Source organism: Propithecus coquereli, unplaced genomic scaffold (genome assembly GCF_000956105.1).
Source record: "Propithecus coquereli isolate 6110/MARCELLA unplaced genomic scaffold, Pcoq_1.0 Scaffold5, whole genome shotgun sequence".
Classification (NCBI taxonomy): Eukaryota; Metazoa; Chordata; class Mammalia; order Primates; family Indriidae; genus Propithecus; species Propithecus coquereli.
In genome coordinates this window covers 7,715,602-7,739,247 of record NW_012150840.1, presented here as the reverse complement: position 1 = coordinate 7,739,247, position 23,646 = coordinate 7,715,602, and the positions used below count along the sequence as shown (strand labels likewise).

At 35.1% G+C, this 23,646-nt stretch overlaps 2 protein-coding genes across 3 annotated transcripts in view; both read right to left on the bottom strand.

Moving 5' to 3' along the window:
- Positions 1–23,646, bottom strand: part of GPHN (gephyrin) — a 577,313-nt gene that overhangs the window by 95,635 nt on the left and 458,032 nt on the right. For both annotated transcript variants that reach the window (XM_012656203.1, XM_012656202.1), the window contains one exon: positions 1,681–1,773. In XM_012656203.1, coding sequence (XP_012511657.1) covers positions 1,681–1,773 — 93 coding nt within the window. The remainder of the gene's footprint in view (positions 1–1,680; positions 1,774–23,646) is intronic.
- LOC105819869 (60S ribosomal protein L29-like) lies at positions 3,179–3,689 on the bottom strand. The gene has a single exon (XM_012656204.1). It carries the CDS (start codon positions 3,656–3,658, stop codon positions 3,179–3,181), a length of 480 nt encoding a protein of 159 aa, XP_012511658.1. The 5' UTR covers positions 3,659–3,689.

Genomic DNA, 23,646 nt, shown 5'->3' with positions numbered 1-23,646 from the left:
AGGCATGCCCTTCCCCCCTACAATGCTCCCCATGTCCTTTAGTTGTGGATTTACCCCCCCATCCCCCAATCCCTGGAGAGTATTACTGCCATGTGATCACCCTAGTGTTGATCAGTTAGTACCAATTTGATGGTGAGTACAAGTGGATGCTCAAAAATTTAAGTGATTTGCTCAAAGTTACACAGATGGAACTGGTACTAGAACCCACATCACTTGAACTTTGCTCAAAGCCCATAGCCTTAATGATTTGCTATACTGTCTTCAGCACAGAAAGATACAGTTAAGAGACAGTGATGGAACATGGAGGAGATAAATGAATGTATTTAATTATAAGAAAAAGGAAATTACAGGTTTAGTATCCCTTATCCAAATGTTGGGACCAGAAGTATTTTGGATTTTGAATTTTTTTGGATTTTAAAATATTTGCATATAAATAATGAGATATCTTAGGGACAGGGCCCAAGTCTAAACACAAAATTTATTTATGTTTTATATACACTTTATACACATAGCCTGAAGGTAATTTTATATAATATTTTAAGTAATTTTGTACATGAAACAAAGTTTTGACTGTTTTGGCTGTGACTTAACACACTAGGTCAGGTGTGAAGTTTTCCACTTGTGGCGTCATGTCAGTGCTCAAAAAGTTTCAAGTTTCAGATTGGAGAATTTTGCATTCCATATTTTTGGATTAGGGATGCTTAACCTATATTTTAATGGCTAGATGTAGTTAAAAAAAAAGCAAAAACAAAACCAAGTAAGAGACTCCATAACTGACCATTAAAAAGGAACTGGCATTCTTAATAGCTCTGATAAGCTGAAAACTGTTTTTTAGGTATTTCTTCAAAGATGTCAGCCCTGGGTTAATAACCAATGACATTAATAACAATGTATTGTGGTTTGCAGATCACTAAGAGAGTAGATTCTAAGTCTCAGCACAAAAAATGATAAATGTGTGAGGTAATACATATGTTAATTAGCTCAAGTGAACAATTCCATACTGTATACATATTTCAAAACATCTTCTTGTACATATCAAAACAAAAACAATAATAGTTACTAGCAATTCAGTTGAATTTTCATTCTGGGTTCTTAGATTGGACTTTAGGCCGGCCAGTGCTATTTATCATTTACTTTTAAGCTTTATGTAATCTCAGACATCTTTGAGGGATTGAGCTGCTGATACTATCTGGGGCTCCAGAACTTTGACATATGGTACCTTTTAGTGAATTGGAGGGTTCCCTCATGCTTGCTTTTCTTGAAACCCTTTATTGATGTTTGAGCTTAAAATAGGAGACCACATAGATGTTTTCAACTAGAAAACATTTGGAAAACTTCCAGACCACCACTGTCTGCTGTCTGGCATATATAGGTGCCAAAAGAATTAAAAAAATAAAATAGAAAAATAAAAAACCCTAGTATAGTGTTTTTATTTAATTCCTACATATTTATTTGTAAGTAAGGATTTTCATGTAACTATAGTAATTTAACTGAAAAGTTTTCATCAAGTTTGTGCCAGAAAATATAAAGGTGTAGATTAACACAGTTATCTGTGAATGAAGTTATTCTCACAACCATGGGGAAACAGATGTAACAGTTGCTGGGTGCCTGGACTGAGCCAAAAATCTGAAAAAAATACAATGTGAGTCTGATGATACTCAAGAAAATCAAAATATTTACCTCGGACAGCATAACCATCTTTTACTGATGCCGGGAAGGGGGGTAGGTTGTCTTTTGCATATACATCTTGAGCAAGGACTCTCCCCATTCCATCTGAAAGAAGAGAAAAGAAGGAAAATGTAAATATTGGGAGCAATGGGGTGAGCAGGCAGTCATAAACAAGACGGGCATGAGTGCTTGTCTGACACAGCTTGTAAATGGGCTCGATCAGACCTCCTGATATTTGTTCCAAGGAATAGGAGACAGAAAGAAGAGATGCATCCTGGTGCCTGAAATAAAATATTATATTCAGTAAATTCATAGTAAAGCTTGCAGAGATTATTTGAATATGAGTTGCTATATAGTCATTAAAGATGTGTTCAGTTGATGTTTCATCAATCCTTTAACAATTCAAATATAATTTTCTTTAAAAGGAAAGCCAAATCTTATACATTTTCACATCCAATGACCCAGCAATTTCACTTCTAGAAATGTACCCTAGGAAAACGGATAACATCTTTACGCACTTGTTTATTTCAGAGTTGATTACATTAGTAAAAAAGGGGAAAGAAACCAAAAGATCAATAATATTAATATAAGATATTTAAATAAACAATGATCTATGCTTAGGATAAACTATTATGCAGGCTGAAGTAATATTTATAAAGATATTCATCAACATAGGAAAATTCTTTGATACATATTTTAAAAACATGTAAATTTGCACATGCAGTGTATAATCTTATTTATGTTAAGATGTATACATAGCAATAGAAAAGATGGAAAGAATACATACAAAAATATAAAGTATTTGTTATTTCAGAATGTTAGAACTGATTACGATTTTTATTCCCTTAGCTATACTTTTCTGAATATTTCCAAGTTTTCTACAATGAGCACATCATTTTTAAAACAAGAAGGACCTTCCCAATCATTCCATAGGACTGCTAGCCTTTGATTTTGGGTTCATTAACTTAAATGATTTAGTGACTTTAAGAGCACCAATAACCTTTTGTGTGAAGTCAGTATTCAAACTACTCTGGATGACAATCACTTTTGGCTCAGGAATTTTAATTAGTGTTAGCAAGAATAATAGTTTCGAGAATCACGACCAATTCCTTCAATCCTCTAGTCAGAACCTATCTTTATTACTAATTTTAAAAAAGGAAAAGAAAATAGGAGGCAAAGAGAAAGAAGAGGAAGGAAAAAAATCAAACCAATAAGTAATACAGGACTTGATTTATATAAGGTATTTGCATAATTTAGAAAATTTCATTGTTTCCAGGGCTGGAGAAGTGAGTCTGTATTTTTGGGCTTTGACCTACTTAGCTACTGATTTCTAGATCCTAGGATCTAAAAGTAAGTACAGAGAGATTTCTATGTTTTTAAATTAATTAATTAATTTATACATACATACACACAAACACTGCCTCAGGTTTATTTGTACAAATAGTATAGGAGGACCCTACCCCATATAGGCAGTTAGTCTTTCTGTCCTTATGTTGGCAGACACAGGCCTCTACTCTGGAGCCCTCATGGGGGCCTGGGCACCTCTGGGAGCCTGAGCTGGAGCTGGAACTGAAGCTGGAGTTGCAGCTGAAGCTGTGGACTGGGCCTTGGTTTGATCCTTGGCCTTTGGCTGGCAGAGCCTGAGACCCTTGGCAATGTGTGCACGAGCATACTTTCCAAGCTTCGAGTGGTCGATGTAGGTGAGTTTACTGAGCTTGCAGCTTATGCCCTTTGAGACCTTGGGCTTAACTTCCTTGGGCTTTACGAGGGACTGAATAGCTTCAGCATGTGCACTCATAGCCTTGGGGTTGTTGGCTTGCATCTTCTTCAGGCCCTTCTTGTTGTACTTCCTGGCAAAGCACATGTTCCTCAGGAACTTGGGGTCCACCCCCTTAATAGATTCATATCTTTGTGACTGGGGTTTCTTGATGCTGTATCTGTGCCACTTTTGGGACTGGTTGTGTGTGGTGTGGTTCTTGGACTTGGCCATGTCTACACCATAATCCGTAGTTGTCAAAGAGCATCCAGAGAGATTTTTAGCTTTGTACTGGGATCCATGGCTATAGTGATACTGAATCTTTCCTTTTGACACCTGAATTTGAAGGGAGAACTTAGCAGATTCTAGCTTCAGACACTCTGAAGTGTCTGAAGTTAGTGTCTGAAGCTAGAATCTGCTAAGTTTCTAGCTTAGCTACAATCTGCTAAGTTTTCCAGCTTAGCTAGAATCTGCTAAGTTTTCCAGCTTAGCTAGAATCTGCTAAGTTTTCCAGCTTAGCTAGAATCTGCTAAGTTTTCCAGCTTAGCTAGAATCTGCTAAGTTTTCCAGCTTAGCTAGAATCTGCTAAGTTTTCCAGCTTAGCTAGAATCTGCTAAGTTTCTAGCTTCTAAGCCACTCCAACAGCTTCCGGAGGTTGAAGCTATTTTGGAGCTATCCTGGAGCTTTGCACCATGCTTTGGGACCAGAGGGTCTGGTTTGTATATACACATATAACATTAACTCACAAATGAACCTGAGGTATAAGTCACTGGTAGGGAGGCCCATAGTGCCTGGGATCATAATAAACTTCCTAGGATGGCTCTTTATCTGGAATTAATCTGGCCTGGGGTGGCAGATCAAATATAAGCTCTACACCAGCTCAGATCATAAGAGAATGACTTTGCTGGGATTTTGAATAGTTCACTAACCGGGATTAACAATCAAAGATCACATAGGGATGAGTTTTTCTGGCAGCTGGCCCCATTAATTTAGTAAATGTTTATTAACATTTTATTAATATAAGTTACTAAATAACATCACACATCTCATTTAATCCAACAAAAATCTAATAAGGTATTATTATGTTCATTTCACAGACGAAAAAAGAGGTTTAAACAGGATAAGTCACTTAACCTAAGGTCATATATTTCACAGGTGGCTAAGAATAGATTGAAAATTTAGACCTTAGGGGCTGGGCGCGGTGGCTCACGCCTGTAATCCTAGCACTCTGGGAGGCCGAGGCAGGCGGATTGTTTGAGCTCAGGAGTTCGAAACCAGCCTGAGCAAGAGTGAGACCCCGTCTCTACTAAAAATAGAAAGAAATTAATTGGACAACTAAAACTATATAGAAAAAATTAGCCGGGCATTGTGGCGCATGCCTGTAGTCCCAGCTACTCAGGAGGCTGAGGCAGAAGGATTGCTTGAGCCCAGGAGTGTGAGGTTGCTGTGAGCTAGGCTGACGCCACGGCACTCACTCTAGCCCGGGCAAAAGAGTGAGACTCTGTCTCAAAAAAAAAAAAAAAAAAATTTAGATCTTAGAATTTTTAAGTCATACCACTACAGCAATAACTACTACTACTCATGTTCCTTCTACCTACTGCTCTTCCTCGATTTCCCTTACATTTAAAAAAGTTACAAGGCAGTTCCTCAAACAATTAAACTTATAATTATTACATGAACCAGCAATTCCACTTATGGGTATATGTCCAAAAGGATTGAAAGTAGAGACTTGAACACATATTTGTATACTCATGTTCATAGCAGCATTATTCATAGTAATCAATGATGGAAGCAACCCAAGTATCCATTAACAGATAAGGAAAATGTGGTATATACACACAGAAATATTCTTCAGCCTTGAAAAGTAAGGAAGTTCTGATATATATTACAACGTGGAAAATCTTTGAAGACATTATACTAAGTGAAATAAGCTAGTGGCAAAAGGATAAACATCATATGATTCCACTTACATGAAGTGCCCAGTGTAGTCAAAATCATAGAGACAGAAAGTAGAATGGTGATGGCCAGGGGTTGAGGGAGGAGGGGATGGGGATCTAGTGTTTAATTGGTATAGAGTTTCAGTTTGGGAAGACCAAAATGTTCTGGAGATGGATAGTGGTGATGGTTACATAACAATGTGAATGTACTTCATGCCATTGAACTGTACACTTAAAAATGGTTAAAATGGTAAGTTTTATGTTACATAAATGTTATCACCACTAAAATCAACAAAAAATCTACAAAGAACTGTTGGCCACAAGTATCAATAGTTAGCACAGTCATTTTCCCATCCTAAGTCCTTGTCAGTAGCAAGAAAGAAAGATACTCAGCATGGCTCTCTTTATTCCTATATTCTAAGAAGACAAGGCCTTCAAACTTATTAATAGGTGCTAAGTTCGAAAGACTGTTGATACAGACAGCTTTAGATTTCATAATGGCTTAAAATGTAACTGAATGATTTAATGCAATGTGCTGAGGACAGGAATAATGAACATCTGCTTTTGTAAGATTTGGATACGTGGAAGTATTAGGTTGGTGCAAAAGTAATTGCGATTTTAGCCATTGTTGAAATTTACCATTTGCTCTTGGAATACATTCTTAAATAACTGTGGTTATGTTATATATCATTTTAATGTACATTTCTCACTTTGCTTTTTTTTGTTGCTAATGACTTATTACTTGCTGTTTATTTTATATTTATTTTAGACTATGGAAATGATGTTAGACAGAAAGCAAATTTGAGCGATGTTCTTCTTATTCGAATTCAAAATGGGTCGTAAAGCAGCAAAGACAACTTGCAACATGAACAACACATTTGGCTTAGGAACTGCTAACAAATGTAGAGTGCAGTGATGGTTCAAGAAGTTCTGCAAAGGAGTCAAGAGCCTTGAAGACGAGTGCAGTGGCCGGCCATGGGAGGTTGACAACGACCAGTTGAGAGCAATCATCAAAGCTGATCCTCTTAAAATCGCCATGAGAAGTCGCCAAAGAACTCAACGTTGACCATTCTACAGTTGTTTGGCATTTGAAGCAAATCGGAAAGGTGAAAAAGTTCAATAAGTGGGTGCCTCATGAGCTGACTGAAAATCAAAAAAATCGTTGTTTTGAGGTGTCATCTTCTCTTATTGTATGCAACAGCAATGAACCATTTCTTGATTGGATTGTGACATGTGACCAAAAGTGGATTTTATACGTCAACTGGTAATGACCAGCTCAGTGGCTGGACCAAGAAGAAGCTCCAAAGCAGTTCCCAAAGCCAAATTTGCACCAAAAAAAGGTCATGGTCACTGTTTGGTGGTCTGCTGCTGGTCTGATCCACTACAGCTTTCTGAATCCTGGTGAAACCACTGCATCTGAGAAGTACGCTCAGCAAATCAATGAGATGCAGCGAAAACTGCAGTGCTTACAGCTGGCATTGGTCAATAGAAAGGGCTCAATTCTTCTCCACGACAACACCTGACCGCACGTTGCACAACCAACACTTCAAAAGTTGAACGAATTGGGCAACGAAGTTTTGCCTCATCCGCCATATTCACTTGATCTCGCGCCAACTGACTACCACTTCTTCAAGCATCTCGACAACTTTTTACAGGGAAAACGCTTCTACAACCAGCAGGATGCAGAAAATGCTTTCCAAGTGTTTGTTGAATCCTGTGGATTTTTACACTACAGGAATAAACAAACTTATTTCTCATTGGCAAAAATGTGTTGATTGTAATGGTTTCTATTTTGATTAATGAAGATGTGTTTGAGCCTAGTTATAATGATTTAAAATTCACGGTCTGAAACCACAATTACTTTTGCACCAACCTAATAGAAGGAAGTTGACTAAGGTCTCACTGACAGTCAATTTAAATAAAAGAATATCAGCTCACTTGATTTCTGTCTTTAATGCTTCAGTTATTCATATATCTTATTGTGCAATTCCATTCTGGAGAGTTTGCATGGTATGAGATCTATTAAAAAATTTGCTAACATTTAACTCTGGAAAGTAAAAACTTTGTTCTGGTAGTTGACAATAATATTTATCCCTCATCCTAACATATACAAAAACACTAAAAAAAAAATAGCCCTCAAGTTTTTGAGGCGGCTCAAATAATAACTTTGGATTGAGAAAAATATATATATGGCAAGGAATAACGGAGCTACTTAACTGCTATAACCCACCCAAACTGCATTAGGCTACAAAATAATAAACATGTCCTATTATAAGAATTCTGCAATGCTAGTTTAAGACTCATCTTGCACAATGTGGAAAACATTTATACTGAGATTGAGCTTTATTTCTGACAAATGTCCAGTTTCTGATACAAAGTACAATTTATTACATCTTGGTGGGCTTGTTCTAGTCTCTGTGTCTTTGCAGGTAGTGTTCCCTTGGACAGGAAGGCTTTTATTCTTTCCCCTTTTCTCTTCCTGATACATCACATGGATCATTCAAGGTATAGCTCAGATGTCATCTCTTTGGTCTTCTGTCTCTTACCAAGTTAAATTAGTTCTTCGACTAATTTATTCATCCATTCATCAAACATTGGAAACCTACTATATGCTAGACACTGGGGACAAACAAACCAGCAAGACCTGGCAGATATTCTCAAGGAATTCACATGTACAGTGCATGTGAGATCAAATAAAGAGATGGTTACAAGACAGTATGACAGAGGCAGTGACAGACAAATGATATAGGATGATACGGGAGACATAGAGAAAATCACCTAGCCAAGAATTTGTGAAACTTCTAGAAAATCTTCCTATATGAGATAATACCCCGAGCTGAGATTAAAGGATAACTCAAAACCAGGTAGGAGAGGGGGGCATTTTAGACAAATGAAACAGGATCAAGAGAGTTTAAACTTAGTCTTGAAAAAATGGGAATCCAATGGGGGATTTTTTTCTTTTTTTCTTTCTTTCTTTTTTTTTTTAGAGACAGGTTCTTACTTTGTTGCCTTGAAATCCTGGGCTCAAGCGATCCTCCCGTGTCAGCCTCCTGAGTAGCTGGGACTACAGGCATTTACCGCTAGACCTGGCTAATTAAAAAAAAATTTTGTAGAGATGGTATTTTGCTATGTAGCCCAGGCTGGTCTCAAACTCCTGGCTTCAAGCGATCCTTCTGCCTCAGCCTCCTAAAATGCTGGCATTATAGGCGTGAGACATCGTGCCCAGAAAATGAAGGATTTTTAAGCAGAATAAATGACTTCAAGTTAACTTACTAGCAGAATTTAATTCTCTTTAAAGATAATAAGATTTGTATTTTAGGAATTTCCCTGGTGACAAGATAGAGAACGGTTTGGAGGGACTGCATTTACTCTTACTATTCGTGTAACATTTGTATCCATCTGCTTTTGTATGTACACTTTTCACATTGTATTGTGGTTGTTTGTGAAACTATCATGACTCCTCCATCAGGCTGTAAATTCCTTGTTGTTACAGCATATATCACTCATCTTTGTAACCCTAGTACCAAGCAGTGTTTGGTATGTAAAATGCCCTAAGTAAATATTTGTTGAATGACTGAGTCATGAATGAGTACATTAAGGATTATGAATAAGAAGAAAATATCAGGTAGGCAGAGAAAAAGATCATATGATCAAATATAACCAGCTTCAACCAAAGAGGATATAAAGTAGAGAATATCCTGTTAACCCCTAATGTCAATACTCCCCATCTGGACTTCTCTCCTCTAGCAAAGTCATTTTTTTTGTATAATGCTTGCTCATCTCCATGCTTATGGTTATGACTTCCCTAAACCTGGATTATTATTTACCTTTTTGTTGCCAGTCTATGTCCATTATCTATTTGACGACTTCATTCAAGATAGTAAGTTCCCTTTGATTACTGCCATTCTACATACTACTCAGGGTATATGTTTTTATCAACTATATATTCAATCTATATAATTAAGTTAGCAACTATTTGCAAAATTGATGTGTAAGAAGTCTCGAGTTGGTGTGTGTGGTTTGTCAAACTTCTGAAGAAAGAGAATGGTATTTTTTATTTCCTTTGTGTCTACTCAAAGCAATAGGTATAGATCATACTTACAATGTCTTTTACTAGCTTGGACTTCCAGAGGAGCCCTTACTTTTATTTAAATTCAGTTATTAAAAGGCAAGGAGAAAGTCAAAAGAAGTGAAAACATATGTCCACATAAAAATTTGTACATGAATATTTATAGCAGCAGTTTTCATAATAGCTATAATATGGAAACAATCCAAATGTCCATCAACTGATACATGGACAAACTGTGGTATATCCATACAATGGAACACTACATAGCCATAAGAAAGAATGAGATAGCTTGGAAAACTACAAAACATTGTTGAAAAAAATTAGAGACAAATAAATGTAATCATGCATTTGGAAAACTTAATAGTGTCAATGTCCATACTACTGAAAGCAATCTACAGATTCAGTGTAATCCCTATCAGAATCCCAATGACTTTTTTTATAGAAATAGAAAAACTCATCCTAAAATTCATATGGAATCTCAAGGGACTCCAAATAGCCAAAACAATTTTGAAAAAGAACAAAGTTGGAGGACTCACATTTCCTAATTTCAAAATATATTACAAAGTTACAGTAATCAAAGCAGTACGGTATTGGTATAAACAGACATATAGACCAAGTGAATAGAATAGAGAGCCCAGAAATAAACCCTTACTCCTATAAGAAAACAGGAAAAAGAGTTCATGACGTTCAACTTGGCAATGATTTATTGGATATGACACCAAAACCACCAGTTACTAAAGCAAAAATAGACAAATGGGACTACATCAAATTTAAACGTTTTATGCACTGAAGAACAAAATCAACAGAGTGAAAAGGCAACCCATGGAATGTGAGAAAATATCACAAGTCATATATTTGATAAAGGGTTAATATCCAGAATATATAGAGAGCTCTTATAACTCACAACAAATAAATCAAATAACATGATTAAAAAATGGGCAAAGAACACTTCTATAGACATTTCTCCAAAGATGATAAAAAAATAGTCAATAAGAATATGAAAAGATGTTCAACATTAATAATAATCAGAGAAATGTAAATCAAAAACACAGTGAGATATCACCTCACACCCATAAGGATGGCTACTATCAAAAAAAAAAAAGATTTTGCTAAGAATGGGGAGGAATTGAAATACTTGTGCACTGTTAATAAAATGGTATAACCACTATGGAAAATACTATGGCATTTCCTCAAAAAATTAAAAATATAACTACCCTATGATCCAGAAATCCCACTTCTGGGTATATAGTCAAAAGAACTGAAAGCAGGGTCTTGAAAAGATATTTGCATACCCATATTAATAGAAGTAATATTCATAATAGCCAAGAGGTAGAAGCAAATCAAATGTCCATTAATGGATAAATGGATAAGCAGCTAAAGTAGTCAAATGGTGGTTACCAGGTGCTAGAGGGAAGGGCAAAAGGGGAATTGTTTAATGTATATAGAGTTTTGGATTTGCAAGTTGAAAAAGTTATGAAGATCTGTCTCACAACAATGTGAATATGCTTAATGCCACTGAAATTAAAAATGATTAATATGGTAAACTTTGTGTTGTTTTTTTACCACAATAATTTTAAAAAAGGAACGAAGTACTGATATATGCTACAACATAGATGAACCTTGGAAACATTACGCTAAGTGTAAGAAGCTAGTTACAAAAAACCATATATGATCCAAATTACATGAAATGTCCTGAATAGGCAAATCTATAGAGATGGAAAGTAGACTAGTAGTTATTTAGGGTTGAATGGGGGATGAGGGGATAAGAGGATGATAGCTGAAATAGACATTCTTTCTATTAGAATACACATGTACCTAATTGCATGTATCTGTGAATATACTAAAAACACTGAACTGTACACTTTAAATGAATGAATTGTATAGTATATGAATTATATCTTAATAAAGCTTTTTTAATGGCAAGGATAACAGTTTTTAAAAAGAAGAATATTTCTCTCATCTCAATATGTAACTATTTAGTAAAGTTATATTTGTACAACACATATACCATCTGGTCTTTACAGAGCTTCATCAAATGTTATGAAAGAAAATTAAAACATTTCATCTGGAAAGAAACAACTGCTTCATACTTAGTTAAGATTATTAATATATATTTAGCAAAATACATAATTGGCCAGCTTTTTATTTTGGACTCATGTTATTGTATAAGGGTTGCTATCTTTAAGGTAAATTAGATCCCTAATGATTTAGTCCTGTTTTTGGAGTTAATAAGTTAACTTACCAGCAAAGGTTAAGTCTCTTCAAAGAGAAAAGCATGCATTACCTCAAGTTTTGGTCTAAAAGTCTAAGAGAAGGGAAAAAGTCTGCAGAGAAGTAGAAATATGCAATTAAGTGAAAAATGGTTAAGAGCTCCCACTTGGCAGCAGATACAAAAAAAAAAAAAAAAAAACCAAAAAACTGAAGGAACAGATGTCAGATACACCTCTGCTACACAAGCAACTATACCCATATCGCTCAGTGGAGTTTAGGAGTAAACAATTGGACAGCTCTTCTACTGAGTCAGTGTTAGATTTCACTCAATATCTGACCAGATGATCCATTTGGGAATGTAAAGGGTACACAGGAGTGCTGCAAATTACTTCACCACATGGGACTGTCTCTCCTGCATACATATGGATACTTACATAGATGTTAAACCATTGCTTCCCTTTGCCCATAGGTGGAGCCTAAGTAATAGTGTTGAATAAACTTTAGGTGTGTGATTTTAGAAAAGTATCCTCAGCCTGCAAATGTAAATAGGAACCAGGCAGCAGTAACTTCTCACCTGAATATTATGGCTGTTTTGAGTTTAGCATTTGTAGATAAACAACAATATGTACCTGAAGCAGGGGGAGCCAAAGGACTTACAGAAATATAATTTCAGAAAAACATGAGCAAAATTCCCTTTTGCCAGTTGCCCCATTCCAATGACAGCCGTTTATGATAATCAAAAGATGGCTTCCCCAATATATAACCAATATAACTAATATGCTTGCTTAGGAACGTTTGATGCTGGGAGTTTGCAGTTCTTCATAGACTGTAGTGATCATTTCATTTTGCTGAAGGTTAGGCTGTGTGCCAAGAAGCTATAGTCCTGCTTTCAGAGTCTGAGTAGTTATGTTCACTCTGTTCTACTTTCCTTCCGCACATGGAATTCCACTAGTTCTATAAAATAATGTTTTCAATTTGATGAAGATGAAAGCCATACAACAAATATACATATTTCTGGATTTTGTACAGAGTCAGAAATCTTCAAGGCAAGGCTATGTATCACTGGAGACCCTTGGCCATTTATATAATTAAGAGCTCTGAAGAGGTTGTTGAGAAGCATGGAGTAGAAATATACTGGCTGATACACTGTTTTTTGTGGCATGCTTTCTTGTACTGTAAGAAAACAGTAGCAGAGTGGTGAATCAAAAGGGGTAGTCTTTCAATGTTGTCAGCAGGACACTCATAAATTTCAGTTTCCTAAGTGATAACAGTGACTAACAAATTCCCTACTAACTGGAGTGCTAGCATTTTAAAACTGAGATGAATGTCCTACAAAGAAAGAGTTTTTATTGACTCAAATGGCTGACAATGGACATACACACAAGGAAAATCAAAACAAGTAACTATTCCTAAAGTTAAGTATGATTTGTGCGCATTAAGCTCAAGTGTATTCTCTAAAGGGTAATGGTTATATTAATTTGTTTGGGCACTTAATCTGGCTCAGATGATGTAGATGCTCCTCAACTTATAATGGGGTTACATCCCAATAAACCATTATAAATTGAAAATATCATAAGTCAAAAATGAATTTGATACGCCTAACCTACTGAACATCATAGCTTAGCCTGGCCTACCTTAAATGTGCCAAGAACACTTACATTAGCCTACCGTTGTGCAGAATCATCTAACTCAAAGCCTATTTAAAAACAGCTCAGGAAAAGATCAAAATTCAAAATCTGAAGTATGTTGAAATTGTGACAGTTTCACATCATCAAAAAGTCAAAAACTGTATATCAACCATCCTAAGTCAGGGATTGTCTGTACTCTCTTTTTGCTGTCTAAATTGTTAGGAGAGCTGAGTAGCTTTTGGATGTAAGAGCACAAAGCATCCTAATTTCTCAAAGTCACTTATCCAAACAAATAATTCCATAGTTATTAAGTTCCCTGTGTAGTTAGCTCTAAGAAGGCTTTTGAGGAAGTAAACAGAGAGCTCTGAGTCTGGTGATTTGGGAAGTTGATTCCTTATCCTCACTTTGGCTAACTAAGCTATTATCATTTGTATGAATCAGAAGTAGAGGAAGAGTGTGGTTGGTAACAGAATGTTGAAAGGGAAAGATACTACCCAAGACTTCCTAATATAAAACATTGACATTAAGTCCATCTGCTGCTATTGACTATAAGTTCCTCAAAAGTTTACTTATGTCCATTGTGACAGCACTGATACTGCAACATTTAAAAGCCACCATTATACCTGATCTTTGTGAGAAGTTACTGAAAGATCTTTTTCACCTAATAGCTATTCACTGTGCTCACCAAAATAGTTGAAAAGGCAGTCTTGATACATATACCTACTCTGGCCAAATGACCATTTGGTAGGAACAATACTAGCTAAGGCCAAGGATGAAGGGGGCCACTAGGAAAGGTGAAGCATGTACAGAATTGAGTCTCCACATCATTATCATTTTTTAAAAAACCTTTAAAATGAAGTACAAGGATATCTTGGAGATATTGTGGGGTTAGTTCAAGACCACTGCCATAAAGTGAATATCTCAATAACATGACTCAAATATTTTGGTTTCCTGGTACATAAAAAAGTTATGTTTACACCATTCTGTAGTCTATTAAGTACACAACAGGATTATGTCTAAAAAGAACCACATACAAACCTTAATTAAAAAATACTTTATTGCTTAAAAAATGCTAATGATCATCTGAGTCCTCAGTGTGTCATAACCGTTTCACTGGTGGAGGGTCTTGCCTCCATGTTGATGGCTGCTGACTGATTAGGTGCTGGTTGCTGAAGGCTGGGGTGGCTGTGGCAATTTCTTAAAATGAGACAACAATGAGGTTTGACGCATTAATTGACGCTTCCTTTCAAAAGAGATTTCTCTGCAGCATGTGATGTTGTTTGATGACATTTAACCTACAGGACTTCTTTCAAAATTGGAATCGATTCTCTGCTTTATCAACTACATTTATGTAATATTGTAAATTCTTTGTTGCCATTTCAAAATTGTTCACAGTGTCTTCACCAGAAGTAGATTCTATCTCAAGAAACCCCGTTTTTTGCTCATCCATCAGGAGCATCTGTGAGAGTTTGATTATAAGATTATAGCAATTCAGTCATATCTTTAGGCTTACCTTTTAATTCTGATTCTCTTGCTATTTCCACCACATCTGCAGTTACTTTCTCCACTGAGGCCTTGAATCCCTCAAAATTATCCACGAGGGTTGGAATCAACTTCTTCCAAATGCCTGTTAATGCTGGTATTTTGCCATCCTCCCACGAATCATAAATGTTCTGAACGGCATCAAGAATGGTGAATACTTTCCAAAAGGTTTTCAATTGACTTTGCCTGGATCCATCAGAGGAATAGCTATCTAAGGCAGCTATAGCTTTACAAAATGTATTTCTTAAATAATAATACTTGAAAATCAAAAGTACTTCTTGATCTATTGGCTGCATAATGGATGTTGTGGGAGGAGGTATGAAAACACATTAATCTCCTGCACATCTCCACTAGAGCTCTTAGATGATCAGGTGTATTGTCAACAAGGAATAATATTCTGAAAGGAATCTTTTGTTCTGAGCAGCAGGTCTCAACAGTGGGCTTAAAATATTCAGTGAACCATGATATAAACAGATATGCTGTCATCTAGGCTCTGTTTTTCCATTTATAGAGCATAGGCAGCATAGATTTAGCATAATTCTTAAGGGCCTAGGATTTTTGGAATGGAAAATGAGCACTGGCTTCAACCTAAAGTTACCAGTTGTATTAGCCCCAACAAGAGAGTCAGCTTGTCCTTTGAAGCTAGGCATTACCTTTTCCTCTCTAGCTATGAAAGTCCAAGATGACATTTTCTTCTAAAATATAAGGCTATTTTGTCTACATTGAAAATCTGTTATTTAGTGCAGCCACCTTTATCAATGATCTTAGCTAGATCTTCAGCATAACTTGCTGCAGCTTCTACATTAGTACTTGTTGCTTCACCTTGCACTTTTGTTATGGGAACAGCTTCTTTTCTTAAATCTAACGAAGCAGCCTCTGCTAGCTTCGAACTCTTTTTCTGTAGCTTCCTTACGTCTCTCAGCCATCAAAGAATTATAGAGAATTAGGGTCTTGCTCTGGATTCGGCTTTGGCATAAGGGAATGTTGTGGGTCATTTGATTTCTATTCAGATCACAGGTCAACATAACAGATAAAATCATAACGAAACACTCTGAAATACTGCGAGAATTACCAAAGTGAGATGCAGAGACATGAAGTGAGCACATGCTATTGGAAAATGATGCTGATAGACTTGCTTGACACAGGGTTACCACATACCTTCAATTTGTAGAAAACAGTATCTGCAAAGGGCAATAAAGTGAGATATGCCTGTACAACATACTTAAAGAAAGCTTCGTGGTTTATTATCAGACACTAAAATAAATATTTAACATGGTGGATGCCTTCAAGCCTATCCTGATATAATTTAGTCCCCATGCCTTTGTTTGAAAGACTAACTAGACAAAATTTTGGTGCATAATGGGTCATACTTATGTATTACAGAATTTACATATGTGTAAACTGAGAAAGACTGAATGGTTTACGGGTTAACATCTCCTTTGGTGAAAACCAATACGTTAATTAATCTGTAGTTACTCCACAAATTGTGTTTATGGAATAATACAATAAAATTCCTATTCTGATAAAATACATAGCTTGTTCAAAGTGCAACTGTGTTGTGCATTTGTGTTTTTCCATCTAAGGATGCTCATTATCTGCCAATTTATTGAGTAAGGGAAAGCATTACTGTTCTTATGTCATAAAATGTAAAACAAGCTTTATGCAAGATTATACAATTTGGAATAAACACAAATGTTATGATTACCAGAAATGATTTAGCAATATAAAAAGATGCAAGGGAATTGGTAATGAATTAGTTCTTAAGTTGGGTTGGGGTTTCATGATGCTTATTTTATTGTCACAATTTACATATGTATTACATGTATTCATTTCTATGTATAAAATATTAAGCTTTAAAAATAACTGTAACTATAAAAAACATTCAACCTAATTAAAATGCAAGATTTATTTTTTAGGCGAAATAATAATTTTTAAAACTATCTAAAATGTCCTTGATGTCACAGAAATGCTTCAGTTGAGAGCAAGTACTTGCTCTTTTCATTACTTAATGATGGAAACCTTGCCATACCTGGGTCAAAAGAGTAGGGTTTCACTGATAAATAGGTAGCACTTATGTTCCAGGGGTGAATTTGTTGGTCAGGGTTTGATGCAAAACAAAGAAATGTTGATTCTATAGTTTGAATAATTTAAAATCTCTGAATCACTGTACTATAAACTGCCATATGCTCCACAGGAAAAAAATATTTTCTTCCTATAGGCTGCAATTTTGAACCATGTATCTTAGTATTCTAAAAGTAATTCTTAACTTTTCCAACATTGATTGGTCCTATATTATGGTATTACTATGGTTATTAATAAAAAAGAAAACAAGGTTAATATATCAGAAATATTTTATAAAAAGAAAACGATGTATGAGGAAACAGAGCCCCTACATGGGATGAAAGAAGAAATACATAACAGTATACCAATTATGACATTGATTTTGAATAAATACTGGTGGCTTATTTTCGTTTTGCTAAAATCAAAGCAAGGAAATTAGTAAGGAATTATAGTCACAGGTTTCCACTAGTCTCACCAAATCATTCAGTGTTATATCCAAATGATAAAACAAGATGTTAATGGTTGATTTTTTTTTTTTTTTTTGGAACTTAAGCAAGGAGACTGAGATTCTGAAGAAAAGGAGTTTATAGAAACAGAAAACAAGTTTTTAACTATCTTCAATAAATTCTGTTGTTGGAAAAATCGAGTTAAAATTTTAAATGGTATTGCAAATTGATTCCATTCTTATACACATTCAGACACATTACGAGTGTTGTTGATTACAATAGAATCCTTTTGTCTCTGATTTTCTTCTTATGCTTTTGTTTCACAATTAAATAAAAGACAGATTTTGTTTCCCTGGCACTTAGCCCATGCTGCTTGGGGTGAGCTAACAGCTTGCCAGGAGTTGAAAAGTCTTGACTAGAGAAAACAGTCAAAAAGGTAACTACTGCAGCACTGTATGCTCTAATGGGAAAGTTAACCAATTTAAACTTAAAAAGCTATTACTAAGTTTTCATTTCTGGTAATTGTTTTGCTGGTACTGGCAAATCCTTTACTGCAACTTAAGTTTGTTTCTTTTCATTTTCATTAATTTTCATAATTCTACTAATATAACATTTGGAATGGAGAGGGATGAGTTATCATTTCTAAAAACCTGAGATACTTTTCAGAAATTTTTATATTTGCAGGAATATAGTATTTTGATGCTATTCTTTCTTAGAAAATTTCTATTTTCTTTCCATTTTAACTGAAAAACTTTTCCACTGCTTACATTCTGAATCCTAACTTAATCCTATTAATATAGACTATGGCACTGCAAAATAGATGCTGAATTAAAAAATTGCTAACTATACAAAATAAGACATGTATATCGAAAATATGGAAACATAATGAGGTACCCCAAACTAATGGAAAAACTAAGAATCGCATCTAAAGATTGTACCTTTTTGTTTTCTTTTTGAGACAGAGTCTTGATCTATTGACCTGGGTAAAGTGCAGTGGTGTCATCATAGCTCACTGCAACCTCAAACTCCTGGGCTCAAGTGATCCTCCTGCCTCACCCTCCCAAGTAGCTGGGACTACAGGTGCATACCACGATGCCTGCTAATTTTTTTCTATTTTTTATAAAGGTGAGGTTTTTATAGAGGTGAGGTGAGGTTCGAGGCCAGCTCTTGCTCAGGCTGGTCTCAAACTCCTGACCACAAGTGATCCTCCCACCTTGGCCTCCCAGAGTGCTAGGATTACGGGCATGAGCCGTCACACCCAGCCTGTACCTTGTTTTGATCACAGACACAGTCAATAAAAACTATGTAAAATAACTAGAAAATCCTATTGAAAAATTAATTATCTTACTTTTTGATTAAATATGAATTATTTTCTATCAAAATTGCTTAAAGTGCAATATATTTATAATATGCTTTAATTTTTAATGAGAGAATAAATATATATATAAATATATAATGGTATGATAGAAGGAAGTATGAAAAAGGAAGATTAGTCTACCTGGTTGTGACATAGAGCAATTAGGCTAAGGTTATAGGCCTGATTCCTACATGAATTAAGTAATTTTACTCAATTGCATAACTATGAAAATAATTCCTCCACACAAAGGGGCTTAATGGTAAAGGCATACATGTGGTACCCACCATAATGGGGAAAAAAAGCACCTGAAAACACATATACAGAGAGCTGATTGGTAATATAATTTTTGGAAATGAAAAACATCATGATTAGTTATAGGTTGTGATTATGTATATGTATATATACATACATACATATATGTCATTAAAATTATATAGAGGCATTGAGATGTTTATTTTGACGAATGAAGAGAGAAGTGTAAAGGTAATGATGCAATAAGATGCTGAAACAGAAAAATATAATAAGATGTGCATTTTTTTAATTTCAAAATATTAAGGGAGTACAAATTTTTTGTTACATGAATACACTGTATAATCTTGAAGTCTGGGCTTTTAGTGTGCCTGTCACCAGAATAGTGTTCATTGTACCTGAGTATGTATTTTAGAGGTGTAATAAAGTTCATGGACTGAAGAGTTTAAAGGGATAAGAATACCTGAAGGGAATTATGAATGAGTTTAAGTGGCCACATTCACAGAAAAATGAAAAAATCTACAGCAAATGCCAGCACAGACCAATACCCCTTTACAAGTACATGGGATCATTCTAGGTGAAGAACTTACTAGACTGGAAGCAGAAATGGGAGGCAGTAATCTGGATAATAAAAATGTATACTGTCACTTGAAATATTTGAATAAATATCTCAACTTTTTGCTTCAATTATGTAACACTCAATCAGAGATAAGCAGATAAACAATGAAAAATGCTCCTTAACTGAATTTTCCAATGAGACAGACACATATTCCTGAATGATCTGGGTGGATGGAATTTAAATTTGATTATATCACAATGTGTACAGGATCTAGAGATTGTTAATATGAACCAACAAATGGAGCTGAGCCAAGGAATTCTAGCTTTAACTCTGTAATTTACAAGTGCTTATCATCCTAGGGCTGTGATCTCAGAATCCCTATGTAGGGAGAATGAAGGAAAGAGAACCAGTTACTAAATTCTAAATACAGCAGTTTAGTGAAAGCTAGATTATTTATACATATCATCTCCTTTAGTAGCATCCTACAATAGCCCTATATTGGGTAGACATTATTTCCATTTTACAAAGGAGGGAGATAAGACTCAGAAAGGTTATGTAGCTTGTCCAGGGTTAAAGGTAGAGCAAGGTAAAGAGTGTCTGATGGCAAAGTTCCTTCCAGTATACCTTAATTCCTTTTTCCTTATTCTCAGATAGTACCTAAACCATCAGGAAGAGTTAATGAACTCACAGCATGACTTGTGAACCACCTTGGTGAGGACTTCTCACTGCTTGGAATCAGGAGCTTCTGAATTTCTTCGAGGGGGTAGAGAATCTCAGTTTAAGATAACTGCCTATCTTTAGGCAGCTAATTAGCTAGAAATTAGACAGGAACATATAAGATTCCTTGACTAGAACTGCTGAAGTGGAAAAACAAAGAACCCAGGAAAGATCCTGAAGTCTTTCATCATGTAATCTTAAATAAGAAAGCTTAGAGTTTATAGTCGAAAATAAAATTCCCAAGATAGCAAAATTCTTTCTATTGAAAGCTCATAGTTTTTCATTGTAATCTGAAAAAGATTGGGAATTTCAGGGAATGGTGCCAAAATATTTTAATCTGCCTTCTAGTAGCTGGTACTATACCAAGTATGAAGTTGTAATTTATTCATGTCATGCATTTTACAAGAAAAGAAAATGAATCATAAATGGTAGGCTTGTAAATATTATCATCTATTGTTATGCTAGGTATGCCTATCCCAAGAAACCAAAGGAAAACTATTTATCTCAGTGGAGCGCTTTCTTCATTAAAGTCTTGCTTGCAGAAAGGAGCTGAAAATAGTAGATACGCCAAAGGACAGACCAGAGACAATAGAAAATTCACCAGTAGTCAAACAGATAAACAAACAGAAAACACTTTATACATGCATACACATCTAGGCACTTGCATTAGAAGAATAATTTTCTTACTGATTTGAGATGCAGTGTGTTATAGTGAAATGGACTCAGACTGGGAGTTAATGATCCTGGGTTCTAGTTGCTTTAATAATAATTGTATGTCTAAATTTAAGAACATTATTACACCTCTTTGGTCCTAGGTTCCCTTGTCTTTAAAGTAAGAGAGACTACTTGATGTCCAAGTTACCCTCTCCTATTATATTCTAAATATTTCATGTATTATACTCGGAAATTCCCTCATAGAGTTCCCTATGTCTGTGACTTTCACAGCAATCAATTTTAGCATTTCTGAACATGTTATATCCTTAGTTTTCTGGGATTATTATTGAACCTTCTCAGACATACAAAAATTAGAGATATCAAGATATCACAGCTCCAGATTGGTTCACAGATTCAGTGGTTCTGGACTCCCCTCACAAAACATTGGCTCTCCTCTAAGGGCTTCTGTAATTGAAGAGTATTTGCAGAGACAAAATATTTAGAATTTCAGAGAACTGTGAAGGCCTCTCAGTCTCCCCAAAATACTTTTCTTACTCAGTGATTAATAAATGAAATTAAATAGTTTAGAGGTATTTATCTAGCTGAAATGAAAGTGAACTATAAAGATTTTCTCATTAAAATGAAAATATACTTGGTAAAGATAACACTTTAAAGTGCAATGACAATGAATTTCTTATCCTTTTTCTAGGGAAAATTCTCTTCCCTTCATCAAAAGAATTACAGGTCTTTTTTAACTTATGACAATTCAATTTATAGTGATTCACACTTAGAGTGCTCTTTTTTATATGCACATTATTTATTAGGGCATTTATTAAAGATAGTGAACAAATATGTCAGTCAGTTCTATCATAAAACATATGAACAAGATGCTGTGGGAACATAAAGGAAGGGGTGTTAACCCAGCTAGGGAAAGGCAGAGGTAGACACCAGTAAAAACTTCTTGGAGGAGAATGGACAAAGGAAGGTAAGCCTGCAAAAGAGCTAATAAAGGAGACAAGTGCCACATTATTTACCTATCTCTTCTGCACTAGACTATGAGATCCATGGGGCAGAAGTCTTATTTTATTTATTTATTTTTAATTTATTTTAATTAATTACTTTATTTTTGAGACAAGAGTCTTGCTTTCTGTTGCTCAGGCTAGAGTGCAGTGGTGTAATCATAGCTCACTGCAACCTCAAACTCCTGGGCTCAAGCGATCCTTCTGCCTCAGCCTCCCAAGTAGCTGGGACTACAGGCATGTGCCACCATGCCTGGCTGATTTTTCTGTTTTTTGTAGAGACAGGATCTTGCTTTTGTTCAGGCTGGTCTTGAACCTCAAGTGATCCTCCCACCTTGACCTCCCAAATTGCTAGGATTACAGGTGTGAACCACCATGCCTGGCCCAGAAGTCTTATTTTTATTCATTTTTGTCTATACAGGACTTGACATAGTACCTGAGATTTAGTTGATGTTTAATAAATATTTGTTGAACAAATTCAATTATGTTTTTATATATGATGTTTTTTGAAACCCTAACCAAAGTGCTGAGGAGGTCTAATGATAATACTCTTTTGCAAAAAAAACTGAGTGTGATTCAACTCAAAGGTTGAATGTAAACCTCATTATTATTTTTCATCATCATGAGTGGAAACACTTGACAAAAAGTCAACCACTCATGAAGAGTTTATTCACTTACGAGTGACAACTGATTTGATGAACAAATGAAGTGTAAACAAGCATATGAAGGGAAAAAAGAATACATCTGAAAGCATTTTTTTTCTAGTGGAAAAAATGAAATGGTCATTTCCAACTCCTTTTTTTCTTTAAAAGAACTACAATTTCTGTCTAAATGGAATACACAGCTTGTTTTAAGGACCGGTGTTAAGGAAAACGCCTGTGAAATAATACAAGACAAAGGATGGTTAATTTATATCAATAATAAGTAAAGTATTATTAATTCTTTGTAACAACTCAAGTTTACATTCATATTTTCTGAAAATTTCTTGGTTTTGGTTGATATCAATAAATATCTCAATATTCTGCATTTAATAATAAAGAAAACTTTCATTAAAATTGATTTCTGAAATCATATAGTTAATTCAGGACTAATTTCCTACTGTAGTGAGTTTCCTAGTCCTTATTTCCTTTAATGAGTAAAACAAAAACAAAAGAAAAGATTTACTCCTAGTAATATATATATATATATAACAGAATGTGAATCAAAGATGCAGGATAAGTGCAAACTATATAAAAATAATTTCTGTCTAAGTTGGGTCAGAGACCAAAGAGCTAAAATCTGACATCTAAGATTTCACTAATTTTAGGTCTTTTAACATAACTTGTTATGTCAGCTACTATTTTAAAAAATATTTTAATGCTGAAAGAAGAGCTCTATCATTGTAGTAAAAAGAAGAATATTAGTCTTGAGACCTTAATCCTCTTCCCTTTCTGCTGTTCTGAGTCTTAGTTTCCTCACAGAAAAATTAGGGTGTTTGTATAAATGCTCTCAGTGTTTATTGCAGTTTGAATATTTTATGATTCTATGAATAAAGTCCTTTATTTATAAAATTAATCCTTTTGTTTTATTTCTTTTTGCATAACAAAAGCAATCAAGAAACTATATTTTATTCAGATTACACTAGATACAACTTCTGTTTTTGGTGTTGTTTTCTTTAAAAGGCTGGTCTTCTGTGACTGGATGCCCAATATAACTCTTATGCTGAATTTTTAGAATGGAGGTTGTTCCCCTGTGCAAGGATGACACACAAATCATGAAGCGTTCCACATTTTT